Consider the following 13,202-nt stretch of genomic DNA (forward strand, 5'->3'; position numbering starts at 1 on the left):
GTAGCAAGCACTCAAGAGGAAATATTAAGGAAAATTTATCATCATAAAACCACAGAAAAACATCGTAACGCAGACGGCTGCAAAGAAAGCAACAATAAACAAATAAATCTTTGCTCTTCTGGTAACTGATATCATGTTTGCAGATCAATTGATCCGGTTGCATGGAAGAACACAAACCGGCTTTACTGAACACCACTTTCTTTGCAAGCTTGAATTCAAGTCAATGGTCCCTGTGGGATTGTTCCATATGAACAAGGTTCATGTTCTTAATAATAATAATAATAATAATAATAATAATAATAATAATAATAATAATAATAATAATAACAATAACATTCTTTGGAAGCCTGAATTCGTGACAATTTTCTTGGGTCTTTGGAAGTCATTGGTCCCTGTGGGCTTGTTCCAAGAAATGGGTCCATCTTAATAATAATAATAATAATAATAATAATAATAATAATAATAATAATAATAATAATAATAACATTCTTTGGAAGCCTGAATTCATGACAATTTTCAAGACAATGGCCCCTGTGGGCTTGTTCCATATGAATGGGGGGTCCATCTTAATAATAATAATAATAATAATAATAATAATACTGCTTGGGATGAAAAGCAACATTCTAATTAGCATGTTTCATAATCCTATACATCCACATTCGTATACACAAAAGCATGACTCAAGTCTGAAAATGTATAACATAAGATTGCAAAGACGATCAACTAATCGCACCAACTTGGTGACTTGGCAACTGTGGCCTGTGAACGGGAGCGAGTCAGTGTTGCCATGGAGAAAAGCCACAACTCTTCCAGCCTGTATCATTATCAACGCTCATTAAACGATTCCCAAACAGACTGGCAACAGTGCCAGTGCGAGCAGTTAGCAGACCGTGTTGCCAACATGTTATTACACCCCCCTCACTGTTGTCCCATGTACCCTCCATCCAGTCTGAAAGAGATAGTTTTAAATCGCTGGACTGGCAACGATGGCCTCGTTTGGTCGCGGAGTAAGTGTTGCCAGTTGCCACTCAGGAAACCAGTGGTTGAGAGCCGCTTGCGGAGGAAACACTTGATCATTGGCACTCTGTGCCGAATGAAAGGAATACTCACAGCAAGTCATAGAGCCAATGATGCCTTTGCATAAGTCGTAGGCTTCGTGATGCTCTTTTATGTAGATTTGCTCAAATATTTTGACACTCGGTGGAATGACATTCCACTATGTAGTGGAATTTCACCACGAGACTTTTTTCCATCTGATTATCCCAGCTGATTAGCATTAATATTATTAAGACTACTGTCGAATGGAACAGAATATAGAATTTAGGCCAAAGGCCAAGCGCTGGGACCTATGGGTTCATTCAGCGCTGAAACGGAAATTGGGAGCAGAATGGGTTGAAAGGAGTAATAGGAGGAAAATCTCTCAGTTGTCAGGAGAAGTGGAAAGTTAGATGAAGAAATAGACTATGAATGGAGGTACAGTCAAAAGAATGAAAGGGGTTGCAGCTTAGGGCCAAAGGGACGCTGCAAAGAACCTTCAAGTAATGCCTACAGTGCACCATAAAAGGTGCACTGACGGCAATACCATCTTTATGGCAGTTTGCATCAGTACAACATATTTTGTATATGATTTCCCTAACTGGCTTATAAAAAGCATTTCTTTATAGATGAGTGAAAGACATTCTTGGATAGTATTCTTCTTGTACAGAGAGACATCAGCTATGGATACTTACCATCAGCTCAAAAAAAAAAATAATAAAATAAAATAAATAAATAAATAAATAAAAAGCAAACTTTTGGCTCAAGGAAGTACCTAGGCTATAATATATACTTCAAGTCCCTTCCTCACTGTCCGCCAAGTAAGAAAGTTATATTTAACGAGAGTTGTTTGATAAAAGGGGCCTCTTCCCAAATATTATCATTACTCAGTAAAAATGGTAAACAAACGTAAACAAAAGGGTCCACACAAATGAATGAAACGGATATACAACAAATTTTATGAGTCTGCGAAAAGGAAGTTGTTTTACACAAAAAAATGCCATTAAGACTCAAAATGAAAATTTGTAAGACAGTTATCAGGCCCGGCAGAAACTTGGGCACTTAAGAGGAAAGGGGAGGGACTTGGAAAGAGCAGAGATGAGGATGGTGAGATGGAGAGTCAAGATGCAAGAAGAGTATGTGGTATATGTAATGTAAAGGAGAAGGCTAGGGAAGCTTGTCTGAGATATTATGGCCATGTAATAAGAAGAGAGGAGGTGGAACCAATCAAGAGAGCCAAGAACATGCCAGTGATGGGGAAGAGGTGGACTTGTTTACTGGGCCCCTTCATTTTGGAAAATTTTAAAAATACAGAGTTGTTTGCTGGGCCCGTTCATTTCAGAAAATTTTGTATAAATCGAGAGTTGTTTTCTGGGCCCTTACCTTACAGACCTTAAATTTCAGGTTGCCCCAGGTCCCTCAGTGTGAGGCACCTTTGATGTTTTGCTAACGCATCTTCCGGTTCACTCATCTTAGAAAATATTTGTTCCTCAGATGAAATCATTATCGATGCTGGTGCGTGGTGGATTAATGTCCTGTTGTTTTCTGGTATAGTTTTTGGCACTATTAATCTACCTCTGGATAATTTTAGTTCCATGATGTTTTCGGTAATTCCTTCTATCTGTTTCCATGCTTGAATTACCATGAAAATTTTTGTATAAATTGTTTTCTGGGTCGACTTCAGAAAATTTTGTTTTTGTTTTTGGGTTGGTTTTCAGAAAATTTTGTATAAATCGAGAGTTGTTTACTGGGCCCGTTCATTTCAGAAAATGTTGTACAAATCGAGAGTTGTTTACTGGGCCTGTTCATTTCAGAAAATGTTGTACAAATCGAGAGTTGTTTACTGGGTCCGTTCATTTCAGAAAATTTTGTATAAATCAAGAGTTGTTTTCTGGGCCCGTTCACTTCAGAAAAATTCTTATAAATCGAGAGTTGTTTACTGGGCCCGTTCATTTCAGAAAATTTTGTATAAACCGAGAGTTGTTTTCTGGGCCCGTTCACTTCAGAAAATATTTTGTAAATCGAGAGCTGTTGACTGGGCCCGTTCATTTCAGAAAAATTTTAAAAATAGAGTTGTTTACTGGGCCCGTTCATTTCAGAAAATTTAAAAAATAGAGTTGTTTACTGGGCCGTTCAAAAATACAGTTTTTAATGGGCTGAAAATTTTTATAAATAGACTGAAAATCACTGAGATTTACAGAGAAATGGATTTGTATACAATGCTCCTTCACTTCGGAGAAATAAAACCCAGATTAGGAAGATAATAAGAATATCATAAAAAATTTTAAAAATTAACCTAAAAAATATTAAACTTCACAGAGAAATGGATTTCTATACAGTGTTATTTTACTTCGGAGAAACAGAATTCAAATGAGGAAGATCAGAAGAATGACAGGAGATTAAAGAAACTTCCTGGGCGATGCGGAATATTGACTGGACTCGTTCTCTTTGGAAAATTTTCACGAAGGACAAAACTTAGCTTGGTAAGACTTTAAAACAAAACATGTTTACCAAACAGGGAAGGGTAGGGGGGTGGGGTGAGGGGTCTATCTCGACTTAATAATTACTTAACAAGCTTTTATCATTCAGCTAGAGGAAGAAAAAATAACAAAATAAAGATAAAAATCAACTTACGTTATCAAGTGATCTGAAGAGGAATATGTTTTTGACGGCTTCTGACAACCTCTGCCTTTGGTCGTCTGATTTTGCGTGTATGATCTGAAACATAAAAAAAAGGAGAGATAAGATTATAGATGGATGGTCTAATTAGGCGTAGATGACCTACTGAAAGATCTTACAATTAATACATCTTCAGTCTTTCTAAACACAGTTAAAAGTACAAAAAGTTCAAAAACATTTGAAGATTGCAAATCTACAATAAGTCCCCTCTTGTATATGTAACTATCCTCTCTCTCTCTCTCTCTCTCTCTCTCTCTCTCTCTCTCTCTCTCACACACACACACATTCTAAATACAGTTTAAGTTAAAAAAATATTTGAAGAATGTAAATCTACAAGTCCCTTCCCGTATATGTAACCTCTCTCTCTCTCTCTCTCTCTCTCTCTCTCTCTCTCTCTCTCTCTCTCTCTCTCTCTCTCTCTCACACACACATTCTAAATACAGTTTAAGTTAAAAAAATATATTTGAAGAATGTAAATCTACAACAGCTCCCTTCCCGTAAATGTAACTACTCTCTCTCTCTCTCTCTCTCTCTCTCTCTCTCTCTCTCTCTCACATTCTAAATACAGTTTAAGTTAAAAAAAAACATTTGAAGAATGTAAATCTACAACAGAGCTCCCTTCCCTATATGAGTAACTAACCTCTCTCTCTCTCTCTCTCTCTCTCTCTCTCTCTCTCTCTCTCTCTCTCTCTCTCACACACACACACACACACACACACACACACACACACACATTCTAAATAGAGTTTAAGTTAAAAAAAACATTTGAAGAATGTAAATCTACAACAAGGTCCCCTCCCTGTATATGTAACTATCCTCTCTCTCTCTCTCTCTCTCTCTCTCTCTCTCTCTCTCACACACATTCTAAATAGAGTTTAAGTTAAAAAAAACATTTGAAGAATGAAAATCTACAACGAGTCCCTTCCCGTATATGTAACTAACCTCTCTCTCTCTCTCTCTCTCTCTCTCTCTCTCTCTCTCTCTCTCTCTCTCTCTCTCTCTCTCTCTCTCTCACACACACACATTCTAAATAGAGTTTAAGTTAAAAAAAACATTTGAAGAATGCAAATCTACAACGAGTCCCCTCCCGTATAAGTAACTATCCTCTCTCTCTCTCTCTCTCTCTTACACATTCTAAATACAGTTTAAGTTAAGAAAAAACATTTGAAGAATGTAAATCTACAACAGCTCCCTTCCCGTATATGTAACTAACCTCTCTCTCTCTCTCTCTCTCTCTCTCTCTCTCTCTCTCTCTCTCTCTCTCTCTCTCTCTCTCCACGAAATGCCAAGGGCTTCTCCTCGTCGATAAATTGATGTCTTAACAGCGTCGGTTACGCCAACATACTTCGAAGAGCCAATCGTCCCTCTTTTGTGTTCCTGATCATTCACTTAGGAATGGAGAAGCTCGCTCTCTCTCTCTCTCTCTCTCTCTCTCTCTCTCTCTCTCTCTCTCTCTCTCTCTCTCTCTCCTGGCGAGCGTCAATGACCTACCATAAATAAAGTAGTTTCATTTTTTTCTTGAACAGTGATGGATTAAGTCACTCGAGAAATGTTTTACTAATGGACCTTCAAGTCTAATGAAATGGGAAACATGGAGGAAGAAAGTGAGTCCCACGATCTGGAAGTGCATGGAAGGTATGAAGGAAGGACTTGGAAAATGTCACTGAAATCCATCTATTATTTTTGGAAAATGTCATTGAAATCCATCTATTATTTTTGGAAAATGTCCCTGAAATCCATCGATTATTTTTGGAAAATGTCACTAAAATCCATCGATTATTTTTGGAAAATGTCACTGAAATCCATCGATTATTTTTGGAAAATGTCACTGAAATCCATCGATTATTTTTGGAAAATGTCACTGAAATCCATCGATTATTTTTGGAAAATTATTATTTTTGGAAAATGTCACTGAAATCCATCGATTATTTTTGGAAAATGTCACTGAAATCCATCTATTATTTTTGGAAAATGTCACTGAAATCCATCTATTACTTTCCGAGATATCTCTGAGATATTTTGTTGCTGATTAAAGAAATAAAACAATAAAAATAAAGCCTTTGTCCGAATCCTTGAGTGAAGTCATCCCAAAACCTAACAGAGCCCGCTTGATTGCATTTTCGATCCATTCAAACAATCTGAATGAATTCCGTTGAAAAATCTTTGAGATATCCCTGAGTGGGATTCGTAAACAAAACAGTGTCTCGTCGAACCACGAGGCCCGGACATAATGACACAAGGGAATTCCTCTGAGTTGAGTCACGAAACAGAGATCCACCTCCTTATCTGTCAAGGCAGCAATGCTTATATAATACCCCACAAAAGGGCATTCAAGTTATTTTCCTATTGCCGTAATTACGGCGCGTCTGCCTCCCGTGCAAGCAGATTCATCTAGCTCCTGGGTCTGTTTACTGGGAGCTGTGAGTCCTTCTCCACTGAGTGCTTTTCCACTGACTCAGTTCTGCTGAGTTCTTTTCCACTGATTCAGTTCCGCTGAGTCCTTTTCCACTGGGTCAATTCTGCGGAGTGCTTTTCCACTGAGTCAGTTCTGCTGAGTCCTTCTCCACTGAGTGCTTTTCCACTGACTCAGTTCTGCTGAGTCCTTTTCCACTGACTCAGTTCTGCTGAGTGCTTTTCCACTGATTCAGTTCCGCTGAGTCCTTTTCCACAGAGTCAGTTTCACTGAGTGCGTTACCACTGAGTCAATTCTGCCGAGTCCTTTTCCACTGAGTCAGTTTCACCGAGTGCTTTTCCACCTAGTCAGTTCCACTGAGTGCTGTTCCACTGAGTCAGTTCCAAACCAGAGGAAAAACAGGAAGAACTCCGCAGTCTCTTGTTGGTTCCTCCCAGCTGCATCAGCGAAAAATCTGGGAAGGTTTTCCCTTGAAGGAGAAGGTACCAGAAGGCCTTATAAAGCCTTCAGATTCTAGGCAAGCCTCTTTTTTTTGGCAGGGGGTGTTGTTGACAGACCAGTGAGCTTCATAACCTTGACTGTAACTCACTACAGTCGACTAGCTCAACGGGTTTTATAGAAGAGACAAACTTCATTTACTGGACATAATTATTATTACTGCTGAAGTGTATACAATTCATAAGACACTAAGCATGTAGGAAAAAATAAACAAAGGAGACAAACAAATACAGTCAAATACTAAGAGAAAATGAATACCAAACGTAAACACAGTCACCAGGCAAAAGGAATGACTGCAGAAAGCAAGGCAGTCGAGAGAGACGCCGTCATTCCCTCAAACATCAATTCTGACGCAAGGAAGTGTGATGCCTCTCGTCCACATGATGAGATCAGCACCTCCATCAGCTGTCTCTGATGGGAAACAGTGTGGTCAAGGAAGCAGCAGATTGCGGGGGTGCCGTTGTAAAGGCATTGTCCAGAGACACAATCGGCATTGTTCTGGCCGCAGACACTGGAGCCGTTTCAGAGGCAAATCCCTTCTATTACTACTACTACTACTACTACTGCTACTGCTACTGCTGCTACACAATGTAGCCCATATTTCGCTGTATATTGGAGGGAAGCGTCCAATTCGCGCGCATTTGGGTTCAATTTTTAGCTGCCCAGATGCTACTACAAAGTGACAGAATGCGCGTTCGTCAAGCGCGACACAGCCTTCTTTTCTTGGCCACAATAACGAAACTTATCTTATTCTATTTTTTGTTTTTACATTCGTGATTGACTGACCGCTGCAAATGGAGCCTGAGGGCAACTTTGCTGTCAAAGCTTATAAACAATTTTTAATGGTAATGTTTCTCTTTTTTTAAAAAAATTCTACCATCTTCCAACAGGCTACTGTCGTTCCATAGGTAATAGTCGACTAGCCTCTTGAAAACAGACCAGTTCAAGAACTGACCAAACCCGTTGACCCTAAGGTTTGCAACACCAACACAGTACCCGTGAGGGTGAGAAACCATGTTCGGGGCCATGGAATGACGAGTTCTCGAGAGTAACGCCCGAAGTAATACCCGGAAAACAATCAGCTGTATGCGAAGTTATGACTGAGGTGAAGGGTATCAAAATTTGAATAAATTATTTAAATTCACATTTAAGAATATCACGTATACGCCATTTCAGTTCTGGTTTATTTCCAGATTTTTTGTCTTTATTTAAGATTCAGTTTTTATGTCCATTTTTTGTTATATATTTTTTATTGGTCTTTTTTTTCGTGTCTAGTGTTTTTATATTTTATTTTTAAGCCTGATTTCATTCTTACCCATTACTTCCCGTTCCTTCTTTCTGTTGAACACCAAAATATTCTTTGGAGCTTGAATTTCAAGTCAATGGACACTGTGGTGGGCTTGTTCCATATGAATAGGGTTCTTCTGAATAATAATAATAATAATAATAATAATAATAATAATAATAATAATAATAATAATAATAATAATAATAATAGGAAGCTTGAATTTCATGCCAATGGCCCACTTGGTAGGCTTGTTCCATGTGAATAGGGTTCACCTCCTGAATAATAATAATAATAATAATAATAATAATAATAATAATAATAATAATAATAATAATAATGACTGTCATCTTTTACTTAAGAATTTTTCCAGGTCCTGCGCATAGGTTCTAGTTCTTAAACCCCTAATTCCCTTCATCCGGCCCTCTTGTTTTGACGTGACGTCAAAGGGACCACAAAACGAATCCCTCTGTCTAGACTAAACCTAGGCTGGGAGAACACGGGGAAATGAACAAGGTACGCCATTGTGAACTTGCCGGGCTGAGGTGAGTCAAGCTTAACCCTCGCGATATTAATATAATTACATACTACTGAGGCAGTTTTCACTCGCGTCCAAACACACGTGCAGAGAGAGAGAGAGAGAGAGAGAGAGAGAGAGAGAGAGAGAGAGAGAGAGAGAGAGGGAGACAAGTAAACGATTTGTTAGTGCAGTTACTGAACAGAAAAAAAAATTATTATTGAAAAATTCGTTTACAATCCACAACACTATCAAGAGCCCGTCTCTCTCTCTCTCTCTCTCTCTCTCTCTCTCTCTCTCTCTCTCTCTCTCTCTCTCTCTCAATCTGACAGCCCCCATAATCGAAAAGTTCGTCGTATGACTCAATTTGACGACTAGGTTTTTGTGGGTCCGAGATACACGTGTTATGTAGTAACCATCCTGTAATTCAGAGAGAGAGAGAGAGAGAGAGAGAGATGGATAAGACAGGAAATGCTAATTGCGTGAGAGAGAGAGAGAGAGAGAGAGATGTATAAGACAGCAAATGTTAACTGTGTGTGAGAGAGAGAGAGAGAGAGAGAGAGAGAGAGAGAGAGAGAGAGAGAGAGAGAGAGAGAGAGAAATGATTCACGAATCAGAAACATCTGTGAATGAACAGCTGCGATAAGATTAGAATCACCAAATGTCAGAGAGAGAGAGAGAGAGAGAGAGAGAGAGAGAGAGAGAGAGAGAGAGAGAGAGAGAGAGAGGAACGCACCGAATTTCAAAATCGATATCCGGTTTCGGCAGAATGTCGTGCGCAGAACAAATTGACCCGTATCCGGCCTCATCCGCAAGACGAAAGGGTAAGGAAGACCGGATCGATATCCGGACTCGACAGCTGTTTTCGGACCCTCCGGTTATCCGAATGCTGGAAGCGGAACGCGGCCGTGATCGATATTCGGATTCGACGACCCGTTGGAGCGAGGTGTGTTCTAGAAGGGTCCTTTACTCTCTCTCTGTCCTAGGAATTCTAGGTATGTGTATGTATATATATATATATATATATATATATATATATATATATATATATATATATATATATATTATATATTATATAAAACATGTATATATATTATATATTATATATATATATATATATATATATATATATATATATATATATATATATATATGCGTGTACGTATATATAAGATTAAATAACTGAAAAAATAAAAATTACTTAAAATGAGCCGTCTACAAATATCTAACAGTGAAACAATATTATTATTATTATTATTATTATTATTATTATTATTATTATTATTATTATTATTATTATTAATCCCAATGGTCCGCTGAAAATCTGAATCGGGAGGAATTAACAGACTAAAATCCCCTGAAAAAAAAATAATGATTTTATTTCTCCCATAAATCAATTTCCAGCTAAACGATTTTAAACTTTGAACGAGAATATCTGATAACCACGATAAGGAATTAATCTAATATATCAGTGAGGGAAAGCATTTATGATTAGTAAAAATGTACAAATAAATCATCTAATTCAGATAACGATTGAAAAATATTAAGTAATCGAATATCTCAGCGTCCCTTCAATCACGAAGAGAATCCCACGAGGAAGATTCTGAAGACGGTCAGAGGAATGGAATGGAATGTCGGGTTTTAGCTAAGGTCAAGCGCTGTGACCTCTGAGGTCATTCGGACCTCTGAGGCCATTCCGACCTCTGAGGTCATTCAATGCTGGAAAGGAAATTATTTGAGAGTAAAAGGTCTGAAAGGTGTAACAGAATGGAAACCTCACCATGAAAGAATTGGTAGGAGAGGTTGGACGGCAAGATGGAAGAACGACAATATGGATGGAGGTCCAGTAAAAGTACTGATAGGGGGTTGCAGCTAGGGGGCCGAAGGGACGCTGCAAAGGGCCGTTCGCAATGCCTACAGTCCCCCTCAGGAGGATTGAATTCGGGGCTTATCTGTGCTGCAGCAATTCGGCAATCTCCTCCCTCCTCCCTCCCCCTTCCCAATCCACCCCGGAGTGGGTCCGTTATCTGGCACAGGGGAATGACGTCATAGTGACGTCAGGGGTGCCTTAATCTCCCCCTTTCCCCCTCCCCCCACCCCCCACCCCCCTCCTCCTCGGCGCCAACAGCGGTTCGTTTCCTTCCATCGATTGTTTACGATTTGCTTGGCTGTTCTTGTTCGCTCTTGCCCTCTCTCTCTCTCTCTCTCTCTCTCTGAGGCAGAGAGAGAGAGAGAGAGAGAGATCCCTTTTTAATTATATACAGAGCTAATCTTTATATACTGTATGTATAGAAAGAAACAGAGAAATTTTTCTATATATGTATGGAGAAGAGAGAGAGAGAGAGAGAGAGAGAGAGAGAGAGAGAGAGAGAGAGAGAGAGAGAGAGAGAGAGAGAGAGAAAATCAAAGAACAGGGGGAGGAGAAAGAGGAGATGACAAAGAACAGTGGATAGAAAACGGCAGAAGGAAGAAACGGAGATGACAAAAGGAAGAAGAAGAAGAAGAAGAAGAAGAAGGATAAGAAGAAAAGAAGAAGAAGGAAAGAAGAAGAAGAAGAAGAGAGGGAATAAGAAAAGAAGAAGAAGAAGAAGAAGAAGAAGAAGAAGAAGAAGAAGAAGAAGGAGAAGAAGAAGAAGAAGAAGAAGAAGAAGAAGAAGAAGAAGAAGAAGAAGAAGAAGAAGAAGAGGGAGAAGTAAGAAGAGAAGAAGAAGAAGAAGAAGAGGAGAGAGAGAGAAGAAAGGTCAAAAGACATAAGAAAAAGAAGGAAAATTACAGAAAACAATAAACAAGAGAACAGCATACACTGAAGGACAGACAGGGAAAACAGACTGACAGAACAGACAGCTCCAACAGACACAGACATTTGACAGACATTAGACAGTCTCTCCCTAGAAGTCCATTTCTCCAAGATGGCCTGTCTACCTTCGTACCAAAAACCAACTGGAATCTCTTTCATCTATTTAAGAAGAGGGGCCGCGATGACACGGTAAGCGTGACAGACACACTCACAGACAGAAAGACAGACAAACAGACAGACAGACAGACAGAAAGCTCAGACAGCTCAGACAGCTGCCGCAAGAAATGGCAACCGCAAGACCTGGGCAACCGTTTCAGATGGTTAAATGTACCTGCTGCATGGCAGAGAGAGTACCTTTTTTTATTTGTATCTTTGTGCAGATGGTACATCATGTGAATGTACCTTATTTATTTGTATCTTTGTACAGAGTAATGAGAGAGAGAGAGAGAGAGAGATCCCCTTTTATTTGTATCTTTGTACAGAGAGAGAGAGAGAGAGAGAGAGAGAGAGAGAGAGATCCCTTTTTTAATTTGTATCTTTGTACGGAGAGAGAGAGAGAGAGAGAGAGAGAGAGAGAGAGAGAGAGAGAGAGAGAGAGAGAGAGAGAGACTTTGTAAGGAGGCCAACTGCACTGATTTTCAGTTTTCTGTAAAAGAAAACTATTGAAATGGCTATTTGTCTGTCCGTCCGCACATTTCTGTCCGCACTTTTTTCTGTCCGCCCTCAGATCTTAAAAACTCCTGAGGCTAGAGGGCTGCAAATTGCTATGTTGATCATCCACCCTCCAATCATCAACCATACCAAATTGCAGCCCTCTAGCCTCAGTAGTTTTCATTCTATTTAAAGTTAAAATTAGCCATAATCGTGCGTTTGGCAACGATATAGGACAGGCCACCACCGGGCCGTGGTTAAAGTTTCATGGGCCGCATTATACCAAGACCATCGAAAGATATATCTATTTTCGGTGGCCTTGATTACACGCTGTAGCGGCTGAATAGAAAACTCGACTGCGCCGAAGAAACTTCGGCGCATTTTTTCACTTGTTTTCGTAAGAAACTCCCATTCTCTTTTTTTCCTCCCACTTTTTCTCCTTTTTTCGGGTCTGGGCATAACACGGGCATGACTTCCTGAACAATTGGTAAGGTGAAGAAATTTTTCATATTTCTGATAATAAAAATTTTTGTTATTTTGTTCATCTATTATTTTTACCTTAATAATAATAATAATAATAATAATAATAATAATAATAATAATAATAATAATAATAATAATAATAATAATAATAATAATAATACAAAAATAACACCACTCATGCTGTAAGATAGAGGTTCCCCTCTAGTACAAAACATAAGGTCCACTCAACGAAGCCTGCCTGCCCTCTCTCTCTCTCTCTCTCTCTCTCTCTCTCTCTCTCTCTCTCTCTCTCTCTCAATGCCCACCAATCGACCTCATTGCCCGTTGATTGACATTAAATGTTGCGGGGTCGGGGACACCCTCATGGTTTTGCCTCCGATCCAATGATGATCTGACAATGTTGGTTGATCTTGCGCTAGTGTTTGTGTGTGTATATGCAGACCATCTTGGATACAGAGTTGATGTCATTGTGGAAACAGATACTGGAGCGATAATAATCTGTAATGGCATTGATGTTAATCTGGAAACTGGACTTGAATGGGCAGTAATCTGGAAACTGGAACTGCAGTGATGATAATCTGGAAACTGGACTTGAATGGGCAATAATCTGGAAACTGGAACTGCAATGATAATAATCTGGAAACTGGACTTGAATGGGCAATAATCTGGAAACTGGAACTGCAATGATGATAATCTGGAAACTGGACTTGAATGGGCAGTAATCTGGAAACTGGAACTGCAGTGATAATAATCTGGAAACTGGACTTGAATGGGCAATAATCTGGAAACTGGAACTGCAGTGATAATTATCTGGAAACTGGACTTGAATGGGCAGTAATCTTGA

The 13,202-nt window shown here is 39.1% G+C and overlaps 1 protein-coding gene across 6 annotated transcripts in view; it reads right to left on the reverse strand.

The window, feature by feature from the left end:
* The window catches only part of Pka-R2 (cAMP-dependent protein kinase type II regulatory subunit), a 265,110-nt gene that overhangs the window by 21,114 nt on the left and 230,794 nt on the right, over positions 1-13,202 (reverse strand). For all 6 annotated transcript variants that reach the window (XM_067090126.1, XM_067090120.1, XM_067090121.1 and 3 more), the window contains one exon: positions 3,670-3,753. In XM_067090126.1, coding sequence (XP_066946227.1) covers positions 3,670-3,753 — 84 coding nt within the window. The remainder of the gene's footprint in view (positions 1-3,669; positions 3,754-13,202) is intronic.

This window comes from Macrobrachium rosenbergii, chromosome 47 (genome assembly GCF_040412425.1).
Source record: "Macrobrachium rosenbergii isolate ZJJX-2024 chromosome 47, ASM4041242v1, whole genome shotgun sequence".
NCBI classification, from domain to species: domain Eukaryota; kingdom Metazoa; phylum Arthropoda; class Malacostraca; order Decapoda; family Palaemonidae; genus Macrobrachium; species Macrobrachium rosenbergii.